The 25532-nt window shown below is 40.8% G+C and overlaps 2 protein-coding genes across 8 annotated transcripts; both read left to right on the forward strand.

The window, feature by feature from the left end:
- The first annotated feature begins 456 nt into the window (after nt 1–456).
- On the forward strand, nt 457–11427 carry cdca4.S (cell division cycle associated 4 S homeolog). Of its 6 annotated transcripts, none has more exons than XM_041574303.1 (4): nt 457–688; nt 2657–2924; nt 7968–8188; nt 8418–11427. In XM_041574303.1, exons 3-4 carry the CDS (start codon nt 8174–8176, stop codon nt 9162–9164), a joined length of 762 nt encoding a protein of 253 aa, XP_041430237.1. In that variant the 5' UTR covers nt 457–688; nt 2657–2924; nt 7968–8173; the 3' UTR covers nt 9165–11427.
- A 2789-nt stretch (nt 11428–14216) lies between these two features.
- On the forward strand, nt 14217–22432 carry LOC108699761 (SERTA domain-containing protein 2). Of its 2 annotated transcripts, none has more exons than XM_018232302.2 (2): nt 14217–15172; nt 20288–22432. In XM_018232302.2, exon 2 carries the CDS (start codon nt 20292–20294, stop codon nt 21102–21104), a length of 813 nt encoding a protein of 270 aa, XP_018087791.1. In that variant the 5' UTR covers nt 14217–15172; nt 20288–20291; the 3' UTR covers nt 21105–22432. The 2 variants fall into 2 exon arrangements, with proteins under 2 accessions (XP_018087791.1, XP_018087790.1); XM_018232301.2 differs by lacking the exon at nt 14217–15172 and adding an exon at nt 15605–18149 and having other exon boundaries at nt 20288–22431.
- Nucleotides 22433–25532: the final 3100 nt, after the last annotated feature.

Here is a 25532-nt window from a genome sequence, read left to right on the forward strand (position 1 = left end):
GAGCCGAATTTCTGGGTTAAACCCAGAAGTTCGGCTCTTAAAGTTACAAGAGGCGGCTTTTTGTCGCCCCTTGTAACTGGCCACTCGCTGCCGGCTGAAGCACGGGACTCACCTTGCCTTATGACAGAAGCGGCCCTGCTTATGTGATAAAATAGAATTTTGAATAATTTTTTTGGGTGACGAGTCCCCTTTAAAACACAGTCAGGGAAGCCCTTTCTCCTCTGTTGTCCAAACCTCCAGCATTTTTCAAGAGCTAAAATACCTCAGTATATGAAATTGTTGTTTTTTTTTTTTGGTCTCAACTACATTATTACTTTACAGTGAGAGAAAGAGGAATGTTGAAGAGCCTTTCACACACACACTCTTTCAAAAAGAAAGAGGACTTTCCCCCCACTGGGATTCAAACAGTGGCTCTTTTTCTCCACCAATCAGGAAACAGGATGTGGGGCGGGGCTATCATCTCTATGGCAATCTTTTGTCGGTCACGGCCAATCAGGGGCGGAACTGCTCGGCAAAGCCTTTACTCTTTCGGTAGTTAGAGCGCGGGAGGTGAAGTGCCGCCGGGTCCTGGCTACAGTCGGCTGAAACGGACGCTCCGTAGAAAACGGTTATTTACACCGATTACGGACACTGCTCCCTTTACGTAGGATTATATGCCGCTCGCCTGTGAGCATCGTCTTCATCATCGGTGAGTATTTCAAAGGGGAGTTGCAGTTATCGCGACCCTGGAAATTGTGCGATTCCAGGCATTAGTGGGGCTGCTTGCATTTAACAACGTATCTTATTTATTCGGTGTTATTAATAGTTGTTGTTAACCACAGAGAGTAAAGCAGGAGCGAAAGCACCAGGAAACAATGAACAGCTAAAATGGCGGCTCCCATCCCCCCCACCGCGTCATCCGTAAGCAATGCAGTGACGTCAGTGCGAGGGGCCCCCTGGGAACTGTAGTTCCGAGCTCGGCAGCTGCTTCTCCATAAGTTAAACTACAATTTCCTCCAGCGTTATGGAGGGAAAAGTCAAACTTTCAAGTTTGTGTGGAAGACTTGTGCCTAGTTGAATAAATTTAAACCTATAATAAGCACACTGGGTTGTGTACAAGTCTATGTGTAGTTTAGGGGCGGAATACTTCATATTTTAGGGACAGTTAAATGCTTTGAGGCGTCACCCTTATGTGGGTGCTCCTATTAGTATGACTAATTTTGAAAACACACTTTTTGGGATAGTGTTAATATAATACCACATTTTTATTTTAACGGACCAGTAACATCAATTTTTTTAAAAAAAAAAAAAAAAGACAAATGAAACGTTGAAATTGCGAAGTCTTTATTAAGAAATAACTTACCCAAACTTCGCTGGCGCTCCTCTTCAGAGAAGGCGATCCATCGTGCGACGCTCAATTTCTCCTCCCTCGCCATAGAGGAGAAATCGAGTGCCGCACGATGGATCGTCGCCTTTTTCTGGAGAGAAGCGCCAGCGGAGATTCGGTAAGTTATTTCTTTTCAAAGATTGTTCAATTTCAAAGCTTAATTTGTCTTTGTGGGGTATTTTTTCATTGTATACTAACAATTTTTTAAAATTCTGGTTACTGGTTCTTTAACAGGCCCCTAATCCCCCCTCCTTTTATATTTTGTTAGTTTTTTTATGTTTACTTTATACACCCGTCTGTTGTACAGTGCTGTGGAATGTGTGGGCTTTAATAAATCCTGGAGGATAAATGTAAACAGATCCCCAGCTAGGGTTGCCACCTGGCCGGTATTTTACTGGCCTGGCCGGTAAAAATGATGGTTGATCCCAATGTTATTAGGGAAAAAAGATAAATATATAGGAAGGCCGGTATTTTTTTTTAACAGAAAAGGTGGCAACCATATCCCCAGCCTATCAGGACTTTACCTTTTCTGTCCCTAGTCCAGTGTAATTCCTGAGATCACGGTTAATACTGTTGATGATTTCCGACGGGACTGCATTAGTGTTGATACAGTTCTCATCAAAGGGCTTCTAAAGCCCTGTGTCACAGAGCTGTCAACCCCCAGAACATTGGGACCAGAGGACTGCAAAATTTCTCCATGTTTGTGATGTCAGAGGTTACATTATGTGCAGAATCTCAAAGCTAGAGAAACTGTGCTCCACTTGCACATTTTGCTCCTCTGACATCCACCACGTTTTTGGTTGCAAATGGCTGGAAAACAGGGGAATGCATAAGAGCAGGGGTCCTCAAACTGCGGGCCGGAAACAGCCCTCCAAGGTTATTTACCCAGCCCCCGCTGCGGGCGACTCCAGCGTCACTAGCGACAGCCAGGGGGATGCAGTGACATGACGGACTGTGGCCTAGGAAAAGAGAGAAACTGCAAACAGCAGCTTAATAGAAGTGTGCCACTCACCCAGTCCACGCACTCGCGGTTTTAGCTAGGGTTAATGGGGAGCCATCAACCAAATCCCCACTTTCAGGGAGAGACAGATACGTAGTTATGTGCGCTGGGCCACCATCAAGGGGACAATTGTCTCTGGCCGGATGGCTGCATTCCCGGGATTAACCAGGCCCCCGAAGTAGAGTTGCGTCGAAGTAGGAGCCGAGCCAATGCGAACACCAATTTCTTTTTTGATATGTGCAATGTGCTAGGAAATTCATCCATTTTTTTTTTTTTTTTTCAAACTATAGTCCTTCACATTGGACGAACGATCGTTCTGTGCCATCTCCCAACTTGCCACTAACCATTCAGATCAAATAAAGTAGAAAAGAACAGATCAGACGATGTTCTGCCCCTACAGGTGTACGAAAATTATGTCTGACAAAAGCTGGTCTCCCACTGATATTGTCAGATCGGCAATACATGCAGAGATATTATCGGCAGCCGACAGAAATTTTCTAACCTCTTCTGAACGACCGATCGCCATTGCACGAAAAATAACGTGACTCTCCACACAAGGTCCGAAAATTTTCGATTTGTTCGAGCTTATGGGGCGTTTACAGGTATTAACACCTGTGCGGGGGGGTGACAGAGAGGGGTAGGGGTTTTCATTAGTTTGGGGGTTTAGTTCTCCTTTAAAGAATAATAAAGTTAATTTGACATTCAGCAGAAGGTAAACCACAGACTGCATACAGGGTATATAGTTTCAGCTTATTTCAGGTATATAGTTTCAGCTTATTTCAGCAGTGGCAGAAGCATTTAAACCATCCCTGTTGCCACCTGTTCACTTAGTTACAGAATTATTTCTGTGCCAGTACTGATGCTTTTTAGCCCGTGGGTGCTCTGGTAAGTGTTGACTGAAACCACCACCTCCACCTTGAAGGCATTTAGCATTCTAATGAACTGTAAGGGGGTAAATATAATTTTGTTTGCTCCTCAGCCCACTAATTACCCATCAAGCGAAAATTCCCTGTGTGCTATCACCTAGTGAAAGTGGTTCTTATTTATCACCAGATGCCTTTGTATGCATAGATTTATTTAGCTCTGTGAATTGACCGAATTATGCATGTTTGCATTTACAGTGTAATTGTCATTATCACGCTATAATTTGCTTTCTTTGCAGTGCACCAAGTTGGACCCTGTATCAGGGGATTCGTTTTTTGTGGCACCTTGCCCTGCTGTCGTATTGGCCTGTTTTTAACATGTTCTGTTATTTTTCTCAATAATATATATATATATATATATATATATATATATATATATATATATAATATATATTCCTATTCTGGTATCAAAGCCACTGCTTTAGTAATAAAAAAAGTTCCTTTTCCATCTGTACTGGTATCCATTGCTTGCTTTCTCGCAACTGTACTAGAACACATTTATTTAAGCAGCTTACAAAATGTTTAACTGCTGATGATAAAATCACATTCATGAAGATTGTAATCATTTGTAAGTTGAAAAGTACACCATTGGGTTCTAGCAAGTTAAAACTGTCGACAGACCGAGTCGGCAGCTTATTGGCCCATGTGCGGGGCCATCCGATGGGCTTCCCTGATCCATATCTGGCTGAAAGTCGGCCAGATCTTGATCGGGCAGGTAAAAAAATCCAGTCGGATCTCAGCCGCATCTGACCGCCTGTATCGGATCAGCCCGATATCGTCCACTTCAATGTGGGCATATCGGGGAGAGATCTGCTCGTTTGGCAACTTCTCCAAACGAGCGGATCTCTACGTCTACGGCCACCTTTATTGTGAGGAGCTTGTTAGGCCAGAAGTGCTTCATGGGATTCTGTTATCGTTTTTATGGTATATGAAATTACTCTTATTTACACTGCAAGTAGGGATGCACCGAATCCAGGATTCGGTTCGCAATTCAGCCTTTCTTGCTTGGAAATTGTGACTCTTTGTTACAAAACAAGGAAGTAAAAAATGTTTTCCCCTTCCCACCCCTAATTTGCATATGCAAATTAGGATTTGGTTCAGTGTTCGTCCGAATCTTTCACGGAGGATTCGGGGGTTCGGCCAAATCCAAAATAGTGGATTCCGTGAATCCCTAACTGCAAGTAATTTAACCTAACATTTAAAATTGCATTCTTGAACCAATTAATGCATTTCCTTTTCCATAAGTTGGATCCATGTACCTTGTCTACTAAAAAAAATATTTAAACATTCTATAAAGCCCATATGAATTTCTGCAAGTTAGTTCTAATCAAGTACAGGGTAGTGTTTATTATTACAGAGAAAGAGAAATAATTTTAAAACGTTTCTTTGCTTTAAATATTTGATGAGTTACTGACTGCTAATTCATAGATCTGCTGACACTTACTCTTTGGAGGGTTGTACAGACTACAGTATAGCCTGTCATTCTTGATATATAATCATTTAGATGCATTTTGTGCATTGCAGTAAAAGTATGTTATGGAGGGTAAACATAGCAAAGCACACAGACATTAATTCATTTGTTACATGCACACACTTTGCATTATTTTGTATATTGCATATTTCTTTAATCATTCGGAATTAATCAATATTCTCGAATGTGGAAATGTTTTCACAACATATTTTAGTGGTAAAAAAAAATATAGAATTCTCCACTTGAAATGCATGTCGATGCCTCCATTGGCAGTACAGCAACAATACTCCAGAATAGCAGTTGATCTGAGTGAAACACCGCAGGAAATAATTGCATTGCCATGCACCCAAATTGTTTGGAATGTGTAGTAAATCTACACATAAATTACGTCATAATATCTCAACCAATCCCCTATACATACCGGTATATATGTTGTTATTAAAATGTATAAACAGACCGGAATAATGATGCATTTGCCAAATGGCATCTATTTAACTTGACTCCAAAAATAGAGCTTTAAAGAGCATGTACAAAGTCCAGCAGTATGTTATTGGATATACTACTGTTTATATGAACTATCCAACATCCTTTGCTACCTAAGGGCTCTTACCTAACATTATCTAACCATGCTTCCTAATTTCAGGCCTCCAGATATTGCTGGACTACAGTTAAGTGACATTATTCCCTAAATAATATCAGGTTTGTGTCCAGGAAAGCACCCACTCTGGGGAACATATTGGCCCCTAGTCTGGTTTCCCTGTCTGCCAATAATACAAATGATGTTGGTAGTAACTGGCTTTACTTTAGGGTAAAGCCAGACGAGGAGATTCGGGGAGATTTTGTCGCCTGGCGACTTATCGCCACGTCTTTTGCGCGACTATCTCCCCGAACTGCCTCAGCGTTTTTTCGCCATAGGCTACAGCGCAAAATCGCCTGCGCTAATGCACACGCGGCGATGCGTTTTCAATAGACGCCCAAAGTTGCCTCAGTATCGCCGCGTGTGCATCAGCGCAGGCGATTTTGCGCTGTAGCCTATGGCGGAAAAACGCTGAGGCAGTTCGGGGAGATAGTCGCGCAAAAGACGTGGCGATAAGTCGCCAGGCGACAAAATCTCCCCGAATCTCCTCGTCTGGCCTTACCCTTAATGGAACTTATAAATGTGGAGCAACTATATGTAAGACATAGGGTGATTGATGTTAGCAACTATTGTAAGTCAAATGTTAAAGGTACAACATACCAAAGTAAGGGCTTTTATAATTGTAACCCAAAACATATTGTTTTGGAATGGAAATGCGTTACCAAGTAGTGCGTAGGCCAATCCATCCGCTGCTTAAAAGATAGGGTGAGAGAACATATAAGGGCCATTGAGAATAAAGATGAAAAATCCCCCATAGTTAACACTTTGCAGTATGTTCCTCTAGGGCAGTGATCCCCAACCAGTAGCTCGTGAGCAACATGTTGCTCTCCAACCCCTTGGATGTTGCTCTCAGTGGCCTCAAAGCAGGTGATTATTTTTGAATGCCAGCCTTGGAGGCAAGTTTTGGTTGTATAAAAACCAGGTGTACTGCCCAACAGAGTCTCAATGTAGGTTGACAATCCACATAGGGGCTACCAAATGGCCAATCACAGCACTTCTTTGGCACCCCAAGAACATTTTTCATGCTTGTGTTGCTCCCCAACTCCTTTTACTTCTAAATGTTGCTCACAGGTTCAAAAGGTTGGGGATCCCTGCTCTAGGGGTATCTTGGATTTGAAAGTGAGGGTTATAGAACAGGTATAAAACCCCCTTAGAGGAGGTGACACCCTCCGACCTCTAAATTTAAGGAAGGCTTTTTGGATCTTAAGGGTAAGGACACACAAGGAGATTCAGGGAGATTTTGTCGCCTGGCTACTAATCTCCTTGTCTTTTGAGCAACTATCTCCCTGAACTGCCTCAGCGTTTTTCCCCATAGGCTACAATGAAAAGTCGCCTGCGCTAATGCACACACGGTGATGCGTTTTCAATAGTTGCCTGAAATTGCCTCACTGAGGCAACTTTGGGCAACTATTGAAAACGCATCACCGTGTGTGCATTAGCGCAGGCGACTTTTCATTGTAGCCTATGGGGAAAAACGCTGAGGCAGTTCAGGGAGATAGTTGCTCAAAAGACAAGGAGATTAGTAGCCAGGCGACAAAATCTCCCTGAATCTCCTCGTGTGTCCTTAGGCTAAGGCCACACTAGGCGATAGCGCCGCGATTTGACTCGCGGCGACTTTTCGTCGCGACTTTTAAGCAATCGCTGGGGAAACTTTTGCGCTGGCGTCTATGGGGAATCGCGTAAAATCACCAGCGTAAAAACACACGCGGCGATCTTTTCTCTACTGTCGCTCGAAATTGCCTCGCTAGGCGATTTCGAGCGACAATAGAAAAAAGATCGCCGCGTGTGTTTTTACGCTGGCGATTTTACGCGATTCCCCATAGACGCCAGAGCAAAAGTTTCCCCAGCGATTGCGGCTTAAAAGTCGCGGCGAAAAGTCGCCGCGAGTCAAATCGCGGCGCTATCGCCTAGTGTGGCCTTAGCCTTAAGCTAGACACCAGGGTACCTAAAGGCTTGAATACAAGGTATGATCTTACATATTTATATAACCCAACCTTATCCTACCATATGAATTTACTATACTTCCCCCTATTCATGATTAATAGTGTTTTTTAACACATGTAAGTTATAGGCACTAGCTCCATCTCAAAATATACCTCTTAACAGTTTATTTTGGCTTTTGTGCTTTTTAAAATAAATAGTAATTTTAACTGTTGAGAACTACATTCCAAACAATTTTAACATATTGAAATGTATGTATTTTAAATTGTGATTCAGATGTTGGTCAGTAGATGTCACTGTTATATTGTCTATTTAAGGAAATGGTATTCTCTGAATTGTAAGCCTATGATTAAGGGAATCTTTTCCCGAAACTCGGAAGGCAATGTGGATCCATGCATATGCATGCAGCTGCTGGTGTGTGTATTACACCATTTACCAGTTTTATTTTTCTTTGATATACTCCATTCTCTGCAACTTGCACCATCCGTCTTTCAAAAACTGTCTGTAGGTATGTTCCACAAAAAATGTGACTGTCATAAACACTGTTTAATTTCTATAGCTTCCTGCATTAATCCTGCTGTGATAACCCATCAATTCAACTAACTGGTATATTTTCATTTTCTGTGCAGTGCCCAAACATTTTAAAAACACTTCTCATTTGAGGAACCATCCATAGTACTTAAATTTTGCAGTGGATCAAGGATTTCTAAAAGAGTCATGCATTCTCCAGTGCAGAATGTTTTTGTCATTGGCCTAGAAATGGACAGGACCAAAGTTGTATGCCAGTTTTCTTCACTGCAGTGTGAAGCAGTACATACATGGAGAAAACATTGTAATGCCTTCTCAAGAGGTATTAGTTTGATATTTTAGTAAATAAGTGGTTGTGATTGCTTATTTTGTCCTTACTGAATATTATTTTTTGTATTATACGTTATTTTCGGTTTCCAATTTTAATGTAACCATATACAGTACATTGGTTGAGTGTTAGCAATAATATTGTTTGACAATAAACTTTATAATCGGTTTGTCATGGTGTGTGTGTATATAAATGTTTTATATTTCTTTCATCATTCCTTTAGGTTAAAATGTTTACTAGAGGCATCAAGAGAAAAAGTTGTGATCCTGAGGAAGATAATGACGGACCTCTAGCGGAGTTGAAAACTGTTCCTTCATATACTCTTGAACGTCAGTCATTACTAGACATGTCATTGGTCAAGCTTCAGATCTGTCACATGCTTGTTGAACCCAACCTTTGTCGTTCGGTACTTATTGCTAATACAGTACGGCAGATTCAAGAAGAGATGACTCAAGATGGCAGCTGGCACGTTTTTGATCAAAGGAGAACTGATCAGTTTCCATTAGATCATCTGGTTTCCACAGACATCCTTTGCCATTCAACCAAAGAACTTGATGAAGGGGAAATAAATGAAGAATACATTGCCTACAGTGAAGAACTGGAAGTGCACCAGACCCAAGAAATTTCTGAACTGCCTGCAGTTAGTACGCTAAAACCATTACAAAATTCCCAGAGTAACCTCTGGGAGACTGAAAGCCCACAGGAAAACAAGGTGCATTTTCAAAAATCTCTGGAGCATATTTTTGAAACATTGGAAAACCGAAATGCTGCCTGTGTGGAAGATTTATTTTCTGAAGTTGATACCTCCTATTACGACCTTGATACAGTACTGACAGGCATGATGGGAAATTCAAAACTAGGCCATTGTGACATGCTTGAAAGCTTTTCACCTCCGTCGACGACCTCCTCAAGCTGCAAGACTGAACACCATGAGATTGATCATATTGTTGAGATTCTGGTAGAATCTTGAAATTATTATATGATATATTAAATATACATTTTTTTAGCAACTAAGGATTACTAGTTGTAATGGCACAATTGATTGCGGTTGAATCTATAAAATATCAGCAGAACACTATCAGTGTTTAATGTATCGCTATTCCTTTAGCACAGGGGTCCCCAACCTTTTTTGGCCCGGGGGAGGAGTCAGCGTCCAATTAAGCACACCGGCGTCCTATTCGGGTGCACCACATTAATTGTCCCCTAAGCCCGGCGGTTGGGGACCCCTGCTTTAGCAGGCACCCTCTTCAGTTATAAACAGCTATTGGGTATGCAATACATGCAAGTTTGCTAGAGACCTTTAACATTTTATAAGCCACATTTATCGGTTCTGTGGGAATTGAACACTGCCTAGACGTGTCTGGCACGAAAACTGTTAAATTGCCCATATTGCAAAAAGACCTCATGGAAAGGTCCCACGCATTCCAGATAACTGATCTTTTATGTCCCTTGTGCTTTTTATTTATGCTTATATAGATAATAATGTACCCCCTGTTGTAAAAAACAAGGATATTATAAGTCACAGAGGAGTTCCACGACCACATAAAGGCAGGAGGCCAATGGTCGAATCGTGGGACTAGCCATCAATGTTGCTTTCGGTACAGAGGAGACTTCGAATATCCTCATATTTTACAAAAGGGAATGTGTGTGCACCATTTATAAGGATGTAATTTACATTATTTCCTCATCCCCTTATGCAACCTGCAAGGTGAAACAGACTTTAGTGGGGCGGCAAAAGAAATGCGACTCGTCTGGCACAATTTCCAGTGTGAATAATTCAATATTACATGATAAGCAGACAATTTTTTTTCAAAAACGCTCATTTTCGTTTCTTCTCTCACATTGTGAGACAAGCTATAGAGCTGGGATTCATCAAAATCTGTAACAACTCTATGCAAGCTTTAAAATACTTGATTCAAGTCATACATGCAGTAGAACACAACAAGTCTGCTAGTTAAAAAGTTCTGGGGTAAAACGACTCCATATCTTCTCTTTACAGATTTATTTTCAAAAAATGGGAAAACCGATGTAAATTACTGAAATGTTTTGGTTTTTTTTTTTTACATTTGTTATAGAGTGTATTTGCAACTTATATAGCTCCTAAGGATCTTATTTTTTTGTTAGCATAGCTATGATTGATACATTATCTTAAGAAGGAATTTCAGCATTTAAGTGAGAAGAGATTACTTCAAGTAATGTCTTTGTAGATGTATTTACTCTTGGAATTAGAATTCACATTTTTCAAGCAATTTAGGGGGTTATTTATCAAAGTCCGAATTTATCTCAATATTTTCTGAACAAAAACTCCGACAAAATCTGCATGGGTTTTTTGAGCTTATTTATTAATACACTTTCCCGAGACTTTTGTTTGTGGGAGAAAAATCTGTTTTCTCGATTTTTCCGGATTTCTGATTTTCATCCGAAAATTTTGAATTTTGCCTGAAAACTTCAGGGTATTGGCAAAAACCCAGCGCACATAAAAAAATCATTGGGAATTCTCCCATTGACTTGTATGCAACCTCGACAGATCTGAGATGCCGGATTTTCAGAGACTGACTTTTCCATCCTCGAGGGTATAATAAATTCCAAAAATTCAAGATTCTTTTTTTTTTTTAAAAGTCCGAATTTTTGCATTCGTTGTTTAGTAAATAACCCCCAGAGTGTTACATATTTGTTTCCAATTTGTTATACTCAGAACATGGAAGCTGAAGACAAATATTAAATGTGTTTAGTCTCGCAATTCCTTTATTTAAAATTTAAAGTCCTATTTTTTGTCTTTCTCCTGCAACAATCACAATTTGTTACTGTAATAGATGGTTTAATCCTGATCATTTGTTGTTGGTTCATCTTGTTTTACCATTTATCAACAACTATCACTACATTGCTATGTACAGAAATAAATAATGTTGCATTTTGGCTGGGAAGATGACTTCACAAGGTGCATTAAAGTCTTTTGTGTCATGTGTAAACCTCAGAAAAATGCATGGGTAAAACTTTTATGTACACATACTTGCAACTGCCTCTTAAACATTTTAGCATGTTGCTTCATTTCAGGAGGCCTTACGCACCTGGTCCTTATAAGTATTTGTTAAAAAAGTGATCTTTTTTTTTTTTTTTTGTAAACATACTTTTGTAATACATCATTTTATATGGATATGGAAATCTTGCAAGAATAGTTTAGATTTATATTTAAACATAACATAGTTTTTTAATAAACATGATGATACTCCTGACTATAGTCTTTTTCTGTTTATTTTATACCCCAGCATTTAAGAATCTCTGGACATGGAAGTAAAACTGGCTAAGAATGTCAGTGATGGGCAACACACATAGGGGTATATTTATCGGAGAGTGAATTTAGACAGTCCGCTAGAGTGATATTCCACCACTCTCCATTAATTTCTGTGGGATTTTTAAGAGTATTAATCAATGGATGAAAGATCATCCTTTAAAGGAAAACTATACCCCTAAAATGAACACTTCATCAGAGAGTTTTCATGATATTAAGTGGCATATTAAAGAATCTCATCCAAACTGGTCTATATATTTAAGTAAATATTGCCCTTTTACATCTCTTGCCTTGAGCCACCATTTAGTGATGGTCTGTGTGCTGCCTCAGAGATCACCTGACCAGAAATACTGCAGCTCTAACTGTAACAGGAAGAAGTGTGGAAGCAAAAGACAGAACTCTGTCTGTTAATTGGCTCATGTGACCTAACAAGTATGGTTTGTTGATATGTTTGTTTGCACAGTGAATCCTACGATCCCAGGGGGCGGCCCTTATTTTTTAAAATGGCAGTTTTCTATTTATGATTACCCAATGGCACACACTACTAGAAAAGTATATTATTATGAAAATGGTTTATTTACCTATGAGCTGTTTTATGCAATATCTTTTTATAGAGACCTACATTGTTTGGGGGGTATAGTTTTCCTTTAATAAATACGCCTTTTTTAAAATCCCATAGAAATGGAGAGTGGCGGAATTTCACTCAAGTGGACTGTGGCGATCTCTTAACTTCACTCTTTGATAAATATACCCCTATAGTTGTGTTCAGAATAATAGCAGTGTGTTTAAAGTAATACTGACCCTTTCCTATAAAAATCATAGGAACGTGTCAGTATCAAGTAAATGATGCACCTGGAATAGTTCCCCGTGAACCTGTGTGCAGCCGACCCGCTGACACAGCTAACTGATCTTCCGATTTCCTTTAGTGACGCAGGGTTGGGGGTGGGACGATCATACCATAGGCTGAAGTCCTGTTTTGATTTGTATTCAGCCTATGGGAGGATCGCTCCGCCCCCCAGCCTAGCGTTCAGGATCAGGATCATTTAGCAATGTTGGAGGGTCGGGTGAGAGCAGGTTTGCGGGGGCTGGGGGCGGCTTTGAGGGGAAATATTCCGGATGCATCATTTACTTGATACTGACATGTTCCTATGATTTTTATAGGAAAGTGTCCGTATCGCTTTTAAAAAAGTAAAGCTCAGAATCCTTATAGCTGTGATTTCCATCATGAAATGCTTTGGGAAACTGCACATTATATTCCAAATCAAAACATGAAGAAACATTTATCAAATTTGTGTTATTCCTTTACAGAAAATGAAGAAAGAAATATTAGGCTGTTCCAAAAAAATAGCAGTGTCTGCATTCTTCTTTACAAACTCAAACATTCACTGGATAAACTGAAAAATGTTTCAAGATTTTGCTTTCATTTGAATCGCTGAACTAATACTGAGTTGTATAAGAAGTGTTTCTGAGAACTGCTGCATCTGTGTTACATGGAGTCCACCAACTTCTGACACCTGTTACAATGGTGTTTTTGTCTATAGGCGGCAAAAGATGTGCTATGTAATTCACACACATATGAATATGTAGGAGGTTGTAGTTCAGCATCTTCTCTCTTCCTAGTAGGGGATGCATCTAATCCAGGATTCAGTTCGGGGTTCGGCCTTTTCAGCAGGATTCAGGCAATCCTTGTGCATAGCTGAAATTTGCATATGTAAATTAGACATGGGAACCGAAATCACGTGATTTTTTCTTTTTTTTGTAACAAAACAAAGTAAAAACCATTTTTTCTGCACCTTTCCTGCCCCTAATTTGCATATTCAAATTAGGATTCGGCTGAATCTCAAAAAGTGGATTTGGTGCATCCTTACTTTCTAGAGAATCTGTGCACTGCCTACTATGGAAACCATAGGGACTTCAGTCCCAGAGCCCAGCACAGTTACAATGGGGTTAAGGTGAGAGAGAGAACCTCATGGTTTGATTTCAAACACTGGACTCACAAATGTTAGTTTGTATATAAACGCTGTAAGCCCAGCTGAGCCCCCCAACATCTGTTCCACACACCTTTACATTGCTTAGAATTGTCAGGTACAGTTCTTTGCAATTGCACTGGCCGTTTAAAGGACAAGTTAAATGTTAGACCCCCCCCCCCCAGTGAATATAATTGCATAACTTGGTCTCTGGGCCAGTGCTCCTATTTTTATTCTACTGAGAATGCCTGCTATTCAGGACCGCTCAGAAGATTACTAGGGAATCGGCAGATATGTTCATGGTGCTCAAGTTTCAGTAAGTATGAATGAGTAGGGTCTAATGTAAGCCCTTATATTCACTGTGGAAGGACCTGAAGGCCTGTACGGAACGCGTTTTAGGACATCGTCAGGGGAAATCGTTGTCCTGCATACACTGTCCTAGGGTAGAGGAATGCGACATGGCATGCTTTTTTTACTCGCCCATTCTCTGAGGCTGATGTCATACCTTGCTCCTTCCTCCTCAGCCGTCATCTCTTGCTCCTCACTTCTCCCTCGTCAGCCATCCGTCCTGGGTCCTCGCCCCGCCATCCGTCCTGGGTCCTAGCTTCTCAGTCGTCAGCTCTTGCTCCTCACTCCTCCCTCGTCAGCCATCCGTCCTGGGTCCTCGCTCCTCCACCATCTGTCCTGGGTCCTAGCTTCTCCCTCCTCAGTCGTCCACTCTTGCTCCTCACTCCTCAGGGTGTGCATATTCAGCCCTGCGCCTTGATTATAGTTACTTGTTCTTGCCATTTGTTTTAGCCAATAGGCGTTTTAGGTTTTTTAATTGCAGCAGTCAAATTCGAGCTACAGCTGATTACTGAGAAGCTAGGACTCAAGAGGGATGGCCAAGGAGTGAGGACCCAGGTCGGATGGCTGAGGAGGGAGGAGCAGGACCTGACAGCTGAGAAGGGAGGAGTGAGGTGTGACGTCTGCTTTGAGGAGGGGTGAGTGGAAAAGCAAGCGACATTGCATTCCTCGCTCCTCCCTTCTCAACTGTCAGGTCCTGCTCAGCCATCCGACCTGGGTCCTCCCTCCTCAGCCATCCATCCTGGGTCCTAGTTTCTCCTTTCTCAGCTGTAGCTTGAATTTGACTGCTGCAATTAATAAAAATCTAAACGCTTATTGGTTAAAACAAATGGCAAGAACAAGTAACTAAATCAGAGTGCAGGGCTGAATATGCGCACCCTGAGGAGTGAGGAGCAAGAGCTGATGACTGAGGAGGGAGAAGCTAGGACCCAGGATGGATGGCTGAGTAGCTAGGACCCAGGCCTGACGGCTGACAAGGGAGGAGCGAGGTGTGACATCAGCCTCAAAGGATGGGTGAGCAGGCCCGGACTGACCATCTGTTTATTCTGGCATTTGGCCGAGGGGCCGCTCTGTATATTCGTAAAGTGGGCTGCTTCTGATCTATAATGTTTATTTCAAACTGCCTGTGGGCTCTAGGACCGCTCCTCTGTCCCAGCTCCCACTGTGGCTCCACCCCTTCCACTCGTCTCCGTTCTCATGCTGTGCTGTGTGCAGGCCTGCCTGCTTGCCATCGGGGGAACAAGGAAGATAGTCTTGGTCCAGGCAGGATTTAGGCTCAAAGGGGGGCCTGCTGTGCTGTTCTTTCAGAATTAGCCGGCCCCCCTTACGAGCGTGGACATCACTGATGACGAAGACGGAAGTACAGGAACTGATGTGGTAAGAAGGGGACTACATCGCCAGCAGTCACTGTGCTTCTCATGAATCTCTCGCCTGCACTCTGTCTCTCTCTCTCCCCCCCTCTCTCTCTCTGTGAGTCTTTGTTTCTCTGCCTCTCTCTCGCTGCACTCTCTTTTTCTCTCTCTCTCTTGCTGCACTCTTTCTTTCTTTCTCTCACTGCACTCTGCCTCTCTCTGTGAGTCTCTGTTTCTCTCTGCACTCTGCCTCTCTCTGTGAGTCCCTCTCTTTCTACAGTCTCTATCTGTCCACCAATGAAGTTTTTTTTTAACTTTTATGGGGGGCCCCTATCCTAACCACCAATTGTTGCTTTTTAACTTGTATGGGGGTCCCTGGTAACCAATGGGTTTTTAGTGTTTGTTTTATCTCCCATGTTTGTGTGGCTTTTTTTTACTGTGGTGTTGGGTCTGGGACTGTCATCTAGATTATGTAGGTACCCAGCAGAATGAATTGTAAAAAAGAACATGTGGCTACATGGGGGATTTTTTTTATGAATAAACAGTAGCAAGTGAGAAACGTTTTCACTTGAAATCCATTAATTCATTCAGGAATACCTTTACAGCACACCTGATCATCTTACTTAGTGTTACCAATAAAAATATATTTATAATATTTTTTTACATCCTGCAGAAAGCAAGGATTTGTTTATACATACATTTTTACAGTTTTACCCGTATATATGAGTGGATGTGTACAAGTCAGACCATCGCGTGTTTACATGTGGGCTGCTTTTTACCCTTAGTCCGGCCCTGTGGGTGAGTAAAGAATGTTTGCTGAAGTCACGGAGGAGGTTACAAGTTTAATTTAGAAAAGTGAATAGAGAGAGAAAGTCAATGGGGCCAGATTGGAATCAGAAGTGACATTTTCCATTCCTTTTGGACCGAGACACTCATCTCTGAGCCCTCGAGTTCCTTTATGTCTAAAATACTTCTGGGCAAATGTAATAAAAGGAGCAACTTTGCTACAGGTCTGATGACCCGACACGTTCCCTGACAAAAACAAGCCGCTGCGAGCAGATATATATAAACAAAATCTGAGCGCACTCCCGCAGCCTGCCCCGCCTCGCACACGTTATGCCGCCGTGTCACCAGCAGGCAATGATTGCGTAACACCGAACAAATCCGTCTTTACCCCTCATAGGTGGCTGCGTGCCGCGTCACTGCGTTTATAAACGCGTAGTTGGGACGCCGCAGTCTCGCGAGATGAAACGTGACGTTGGGATTAGGTGTCAGGCAGAAGCTAAGGAGCTGGACATTAACAGGGCTGTACGAGGTTTAGACTGCGGGACTGTCTCGCGAAAAGCGGGAGGCTGAAGGGCACGATCCGTGGAAGTGTCAAGCTTCAACCAGAGATGCTCCAAACTCACGGCTGTCCAACGAGCAGCTTTTATTGAGCAAGAACTTCCAAGGAATGTTGTGAACTTCTACTTCACCGAAACCGGCTGCTGGAGGCGGGGGATCAAATTCACCTCATCTCACCTGAGCCTGATACTTTTATCTGCACTTCCCATGAGCTTCCACAGGGGCTGCTTTGTGGCTTCTGCTCCCATTATTTCCCTTGTAAATACAGAACTCTGTAAAGGGCAACTTTTCAGCAGCATTAGGTCCTTTGTGGACTTGGAAAGGACCCACTGTCACACCAGTCTTTCCTATTCCCAACCTCTTAATATTGGGCTCATTTTAATTAAACATTTCTGCTACAAATGGGGTCAGACCAGATTTAATCACGTGACAGTGGAGTTTGACAAACAGGTCTACTTCATTTCCGCCTATTCTGATTGGTTGGGCAGCCCAGAAGAGTAACGGTACAGTAAAGGAAGAGTAACGGTACAGTAAAGGAAGAGTAAAGGAAAAGTACAGTAAAGGTAGAGTAACAGTACAGTAAAGGAAGAGTAAATGTACAGTAACGGTAGAGTAACGGTACAGTAAAGGAAGAGTAAATGTACAGTAAAGGAAGAGTAAAAGTACAGTAAAGGTAGAGTAACGGTACAGTAAAGGAAGAGTAAATGTACAGTAAAGGCAGAGTAAAGGTACAGTAAAGGAAGAGTAAGGGTACAGTAAAGGAAGAGTAAAAGTACAGTAAAGGTAGAGTAAAGGAAGAGAAAAGTACAGTAAAGGAAGAGAAAAGTACAGTAAAGGAAGAGAAAAGTTTGAGTAACGGTACAGTAAAGGAAGAGTAACGGTACAGTAAAGGAAGAGTAAAGGTACAGTAAAGGAAGAGTAAAGGTACAGTAAAGGAAGAGTAAGGGTACAGTAAAGGAAGAGTAAAATTACAGTAAAGGAAGAGTAAAATTACAGTAAAGGAAGACTAAAGGTAAAGTAAAGGAAGAGTAAAAGTACAGTAAAGGAAGACTAATGGTAAAGTAAAGGAAGAGTAATGGTAAAGTAAAGGAAGAGTAAAGGTACTGTAAAGGAAGAATAAAGGTAAAGTTAGAGTAAAGGAACAGTAAAAGTAGAGTAAAGGAAGAGTAAAGGTAGGTTTAAGGTAGAGTAAAGGAAGATTAAAGGAACAGTAAAAGTAGAGTAAAAAAAGATTAAAGGAACATTAAAAGTAGAGTAAAGGAAGATTAAAGGCAGAGTAAAGGTATGTTAAAGGTAGAGTAAAGGAAAAGTAAACAAGTGCCCACTCATTTGTATGACCCCTTGTGGTATTTGTCCATTTGCTGTGCTGACTACTATATGAGTCATGTGTATTCCTGACTTAAAGGGCTAAGGGTACAGACAAAGGGCTAAAACTGCAACACAAGAATCATTCCAAGCTGCCCTCAACTCATCGCTCCAGTTTAGAAAGCTCCCGCTGCACTTCCTAGACTGCTTCTCTGAATGACACCCAAGTTGGGGCACCCACATGTCATACAGTACCTGCCCTCATTGAACGGAGCGCTGCCAAACTCGGGCACAGCTGTAATCAGTGCAAAGAGTTGATTGTCGGAGGGCAATTTGTTCTGCCAAGTGGAAAAGTAAGTTGTTTTCTTTAAATCAAATTACATTATTTGCCAAAGTATAAAGCAACTGTATTATAGTTTGTTGTAGGTGATTGAGGTTGGCTTACTTAAAGGAACAGCAATGTCAAAAAATGAACATTTTTTATGGTAATACAAAGTAGGGAAGCACCGAATCCGCTATTTTCGATTCGGCCAAATCCTGTGAAAGATTTAACCGAATACCAAACTGAATCCGAATCCTAATTTGCATATGCAAATTAGGCGTGGGAAGGGGAAAACATTTTTTACTTCCTTGTTTTGTGATAAAAAGTCACGTGATTGCCCTCTGCGCCCCTAATTTGCATATGCAAATTTGGTTTGGCTCGGCAGAAGGATGTGGCCGAATCCTGCTGACTCGCAAGTACCTTATCCGCAACCCGACCTGCGACCCGCTGACCAACAAGAAACAGGAAGTACTGTCATTGTAAATCGGAAGTGACATCATTTGAAGTAGGTGTGATCAGAAAAAAAGGAGTAAAACTCACTATTGAGAAAACCTGCAGCCAAACTGCTGACCGGCGTCTATACTTCTACCTGCAACCCGCAGGGTACCGCAGGTTTTTGCGGGTACCCAACCCGCTGCAGGACTCTAATATAGGTCTCGCAGATACTTACAGAAACATCCCATTTTCTTTTATGGTGACTCTTAAGACATGCTCTGGGCTGGTCTCCGGTAACTCAACACAGAAACTGAGTGTACAGTGTACCTACAATATAAAACAATACAAACCTGATTAGTGATTAAAGGACTACTAAGTTGTCATCCAGAGTTTTTAACTAATAAGAGGCCCCATTCCCCCACCTGAACTGCATCATTGGAGGGGGGGGGGGGGTTGGCTGCCATTTTCTCAGTGTTTTATCCGGTTTCAAACTCTTGGACAGCAATTGTCAGCTAGTAACATGCTGAATGGTACCCACTCCTCCAGTCCTCCGCTGCTCATGTTCTTCGTGTGTGTGAATGGATACTATGATACACGAAATATAATACGTAACTGTATATCTGTGGGCTTATTTATACTTTAATATCAACAGATATAAGGAATGTAATTCTATTAATAGTTATATCGATATCCAGAAAAATACAAGTGCTGTTTGTCAGCAGTAAAAAAGTTGTTAGTCTTTCAAGCTCCTTCAGTGGGACTGGAGCGAATAAGCAATCATGCACCTCGTGTAACTCTTATAAGGTATTTTTCAGAGCCTTAAAGTGGCTGTGACTCACATCTTATTCCCATATCCTAATCTTCTTATTTTGTAAGGCCCTGTCTTACTTTGATCTAAAAGACTTTTAGGGAATGAAAGTCAGTCGTGAATCATGTCGGATACAGGACCGAAGTTACAATGTTGAGACTCTCCAGAAATAAAGTGTGTTTCATAAACACCAGACCCTCGACCAAGGGAGCAGACCCCTGTTAAAGTGCAAATAGTTTATGGGCACTCAAAGATTCGCACAGGCCACAAGAAGAAAAAGTTAAAGGGGAAAATCTGTATTTAAGGAAACATCTCCTAAAGGCCCCCATACACGTGCCGATAAAAGCTGCCCCATGTGTGGGGCTGTCCAATGGGCTTTCCCGATCGATATCTGGCTGAAAGTCGGGCTGATCTCGATCGGGCAGGTTAAAAAATCCCGTCGGATTGTGGCCGCATCTGTGCGTGTATCCGGACCCGCGATTCGACCGTCTGTTTCGGATGCATTATGATCCGATCATTGGGCCCTAGGGCCCATGTTCGGATCAGCCCGATATCGCCCACTTCGATGTGGGCATATTGGGGCCAAACGAGCGGATCTCTGCGTCTATGGCCACCTGTACTTCATGCTCCAAGAGCACTTAATCATATGCTCCTGTAGCATGAAATGTGTAAGGCTATGGAAACGTTCTTCTAAATAAAGCTTTTCCCTTTGAACTCTATTTTTCCTGATGGCATGTGTTGATATTTATGTGCCCATTAGCTGTTAGCAATTATAATAAGTTAGTCCCAGATTTGGAAATCATCTAGATTTATAATAGTGATCGGTCATTTCATGTTTGATGATGTTATCATTGCTGTATTGTGCTATTGAACAGGCATTTGTTGGCATAAATGTACATATATTTATATATTATTTTCTTTTACAGACCCATGCTTGGTAGAGGATTTAAACGCAAGCTGAATGATTGTGAGGAGACCATGAACAACGTTTCTAGTGCCTGTGACTTCAACCAAAATATGCCCTACGGTCATCAGAGGCAGCTGGTGCTGAATATGTGCCTCAACAAACTACAGAGCTATAAAATGCTAGTGGAACCTAATCTACACAGATCTGTTCTTATAGCCAATACAGTAAGACAGATTCAGGAGGAAACAAGAAAGGAAGCTAGCCAGCTAGCTGGGATTCTCTATAATGATAGCAATGACATATACCCAGGAAATGACTCCATAGAAAACTCTGTGAATTTGCCTTGTGGAATTAACACCGTTGTCAGTCAAGACTCCTGGCCTTTGGAAAGTCCTTTTGACAGCTTGACGGAAGTGACCGATGATGATATGTCATCTGCTATATCATCTATCCTAAAGGATCTGGACTTTGTGGAAGACAGTAGTCCGTCCCAAACACTGGGCCCTTGCTTGTACGAACAGCCAAAACCAGTAGAAAGTGGATCCAAAGTTGGCGACAAACAGGACACAAAAGGAGGGGAATGTGTTTTCGGTTCTTTTGAAATCACAAGTTCTATAAATTACTTGAAAGATTTATCTGTAGATGACATTTTTGAAGACATCGATACGACGATGTATGACTCAGACTTCAGTTTCTCTTCTTTAATTTCAGCTAAAGCTGAGGAACCTCTTAAAGTGCTCACACTGTGCAATACTCAATCAAACAACAATATACAGGTCTGCAGAACAGATTTAAATGACTTGGATCACATCATGGAAATTTTAGTTGGCTCCTGATGTCGCTCAACAAGAGAGCTCTTGTTGTACTCCTTTGGATGGAGTTATTAACTCAGTGCAGCCTCATTCATTCCTTTTTTTTTAGTATTTTTTTCTAAGCATTTTGTTAAATTGTAGAAAATATGGTTTTAAATTAGTGAAAGAAAAATCAAAATCAGTGTTCAGCACATCTTCCAGAACAACTTGCTAAACATATCACGAATTAGGCTATATCTTCTAGTAGTTTGATATATTTGAAGTCTTTCCTTTAATTATTTTAATTTAATTATTTATTTAAATTATTTGAGTCCTCCGAAGCCAAGACACAGATTTTTACAGTGTTAATGAATACACTTTCAACTGAAAGCAAACAAAATATTTGACAGATGTCATTCATTTTATCAAAAAAAAAAAACATTTTGTAACAATTTTCAATCTTTCGAAATTTAATTTCTAAATTTTATAGCTAATAAGCCGAGATGCAGTATGTCATTTGTTGTACATAGTAGACACTACCTCTATCTAAATGAAGTGCTAAGTTCTAGAACTGTCTTGTTTATACTATTTATTTTGGTCTGGTTTACTTTTCACATCCATCTGAAATGGCTATTGTAAAATGCAGAGTCATGTGTTTTGCTTTTTAATTTATTTGCAGGTAAAATTTTTGTTTATTAAGATTTTTTTTAAGATTGTTGTCTGTTAATGTAACTAGAAAAGTATGCTGGCAGTGTATTTGGAATGTATACATGGAAACCTTCTGGCTGACCAGACATGGTAATATGGATATTATTGTTTAGTTTGGCTTTCTGTTTAGAAGCAGGTTGCGTTGTTTTCAGTTGTGCTGGAAGAAACGGCTCGAAGTAGCCCGGCGCATGTCTAGTAGTGGGGCCTGCTGCTGTCACTGCTGATATTCTGGTCGGTCCATCTATATAGGCTGCAAGTAAAAGACTATAAGTGATAATGACCTGGCTGGATTTCAGGAATGAAATTAGAATGTAATTCTAGAAGGTCCAACGAGTAGCAACATCTGATTGGAATGTGCTTTGCGGAGCTGAGAACAATTCATTATATATTGGGAGATTCCTCTCTGCATTTAATATAGTATAACCCCGAATTGACGTTTTTTTTGCGGTCCTGCCGGTCCTTTGATATTTTATTATATCCCTTTCCTGTTTTATAGAGTTCAACTACCTTTTCCCGCAAATCCTTTGACAATTGTTTTGCTTTCCCCATGACTTAAGCTGGCCATAGATGTTGAGATTTTTGAAAGATCCGATCGTCATTGTGAGACTACGATTATCTCGGAACGATCATACGAATTGTCCATCAACTAAAAAGACCAATTTGCCAGGAAAACAAAGGGTAACTGCCTGCTTGGCCCTGCAAACATAGATAGATTGCACTGGGACCGGCAAAGATTTTTTAACCTGGCCGATCAATTTCCAGACAGATGTCGGCCGAAAAATCGTAAGATGTTCGATCGTTCGAATCCCTCTATCCGCACAATAATTTCGAAGGATTGGTCGGACTTCGCTAAAATCGGTGATTCAGCAAGAGAAAACTTTGCGTCTATGGGGACCATTAGAAAAAACATTGTAGCACTGAATGAAAAATGCAAGGGTCAGTCAGGAGTCCAGAAAGTCATTGACCTTTTATACACAGCCACTAATTACAAGCAAACAGATCACTGGTGAAGATGGTTACCTTTAATAGCCATTCTAACCCTTTTGTGTCAAGTTGTGTGCATGTTATCAGGCCAAATGATAACAGGCCAAATCACCAGCGGCTGCTTGATTGAAAAAGGAGGGGGCAAGAGTGACAGAAAGCTACAAGGAACCGTTTGAGAAGACAGGCAGGCAGGCTAAAGTTGGAGAAAAAGACCCGGGGGCACAATATTGTGAGAAGATACAGAAACGGCTAGTGTTTTGGAGAAAGGGGGCTGGGGGAAAAAGAGTTAAAGGACAAGGAAAGTTAAACTAAAGAAGTAGCTAGAAATGTTGTAAATTATGTTTTGTGCTTCTGTACCAGCCCAAGGCAACCACAACCCTTTAGCAGTAAAGATCTGTGTCTCCAAAGATGCCCCAGTAGCTCCCCATCTTCTTTTCTGCTGATGCCCCTAAGCTTAGCTTCTCAATAGCTGCTCAGAGCCCACTGAGCATGTTATTGTCACAGAAACTGTCCAAGATGGTGACCCCCTGTGACAAGTTTGAAGTCCTGGATCATTGCTGCTATTGACAAGCTGAAACTAGCCATATTCATTTTTAGGGTTTAGTTCTCCTTTAGGGACTGGGGAAAAAGACAAGTGAAGTGGCTGCTGTGTAAGGCGGAGGAAAGAAGCAGTACGGGAAGGCAGAGAAAGGGATCAGCGCACAAGACTGGAAAAGGAAGGAACGGGAGAAAGTCACAAAGATGGTGAAATAGCTTTGCTTTGTTTCTGAAGCATGTTAAATAACTAAGCTTCTAACTCTGTTTTAAAATAAAAAAAAGACTCCTACACATTTCTGTATCCTTAACATGTTTCCCTTATTTTAAGTTTTCCCGGGTTTTGCGTTTTTTTTTTTTTTCACGGTCCCTTGAAAGACGTAAATTCAGGGTTCTACTGTATACATAAAATATTACCATTTTCTACTCAAGCCTCAGAATTTGCCCTCCCAGTAAATTCTGTAATTATACACCGTTTGTTAGAACCTTTGGGTTCCAGCAAGATGCTGTAATGAGACTGTGATAACTGCAGCCACCACGTCGTTTCATTATATTAAGGGGGCATCCATATTTATGCTTTTAATGACCTGAAACAGGGAAAATTAACTGTAAACTTCACAACTTGGATCTACATGGTGAAATCTTTAGTGTTCCTTTGTATGTTGCAGATTGTCTTGGGGTTTTGTTTGTTTTTTTTTTTTGCATCAATACCTCAAAACTGTTGACTTTCTTGTGACAAATTCTTCATTGTTAAATGTATTTTCGTTTTTATTCAAACCTCCTATACTGAACTATGCATTTGTATGCGCTGTGACTGTTGAAAACTTGCACTTTTACTTTCATTGTTAATTTATAAACCTCTTTTTCACAGAGGTGCCAGTAAACCATGTTGCTAACCCTTGTAGAAAGCCTTTTTTTCTACACTTGTCTTTATAATGCACAATATGCGCAATCACTAGTTTTATCTAAAATGCACAAACCGAGAATATTCTGTATATCATTTATATCAGTCCCTGCCACTATAAAGCTTACAATCTAAGAACCCCATCACATTCACACACAATTTTATCAGGATCCAATTAACCTGTCTGTATGTTCATGGGCTTCAAGGAATATTATCAGCTAGTTCTTACTTAGAGCATATTTGGATCTGGAATTTTTAAGACACCTCCAAGTATCAGGAAGGCATCCAATATAATTAGCATACATATAATTGACACATTAAACTGAGACATTATTGGTAGTAATGTAAGGCATTTTCTTTCTAAGCCTATTAAATTTCAAATTTGTGAATTTAAGTTTAAATTTTAATAAACTTGAAAAAACCGTATAAATGTGTAAAAAAATATTCAAATGCAGCAAATTCATGTTCTACTCGTTTTCAGTTAATCTGCCAATTCAGAAAATTTTGAAAACCAAACAGGTCAGGGTAAAAATAAAAACTGGGTAAAAAAATAGGCTGTGAAAAATAAAAAAAATGTTTCTAATATAGTTAATTAGCCAAAAATGTAATGTATAAAGGCTGGAGTGACTGGATGTCTAACATAATAGCCAGAACACTACTTCCTACTTTTCAGCTCTCTAACTCTGAGTTAGTCAGTGACTATTGGGGGGGCATTTGGGATATAACTGTTCTGAGTTTGTAACTGATACTCCGCATTCAGCTCAACCAGGTAACCAATCAGTGGAAATCAAGAGAGCTGCAAAAGCAGGAAGTAGTGTTCTGCCAATTATGTTACACATCCAGTCACTCCAGCCTTTATACATTACATTTTTGACTAACTATATTAGAAACATTTTTTATTTTGCACAGTTTTTATACTGAACAATTCCTTTAATTTTTCTGTACCTAGGACAACTCCCATTGACTTCTACAGCAACTTGGCAGCTTTTAGATGCTGAATTCTTACATTCAATGCATTAAAAAAAACTTTTTGCACTTAATAGATTTCTAAAATTAACATTTTTAAAACGGTCATTTGATGTGTGAGATTTAGTGCAAAAAAAAAAAATCACTGTAAAAATGTAAATGTTAATATGTTAAATTTGCCTCTTAGTCCTGAACCCTTACACTCTTATTCGAGAAAGTGGCTTGCAGGTTACACACAATAAAGGCTTTGGGCTGAAGGACTCCTCTACTCTCAGCTTGTGTATTTTTGCAGGCTGAGAGAAATGGATCTGTTGATTTGAATCTGATCCGCCTGTGTGCACAGGAGAGGACTCCCTTTTGCGTATTAGGACTGACCT

The sequence above is a fragment of the Xenopus laevis genome, chromosome 8S, assembly GCF_017654675.1.
Source record: "Xenopus laevis strain J_2021 chromosome 8S, Xenopus_laevis_v10.1, whole genome shotgun sequence".
NCBI lineage: Eukaryota > Metazoa > Chordata > Amphibia > Anura > Pipidae > Xenopus > Xenopus laevis.

Bases quoted from the DNA above. Each gene is read 5' to 3' on its own strand.
- LOC108699761 (XM_018232302.2), top strand. From the start codon at position 20,292: ATGCTTGGTAGAGGATTTAAACGCAAGCTGAATGATTGTGAGGAGACC.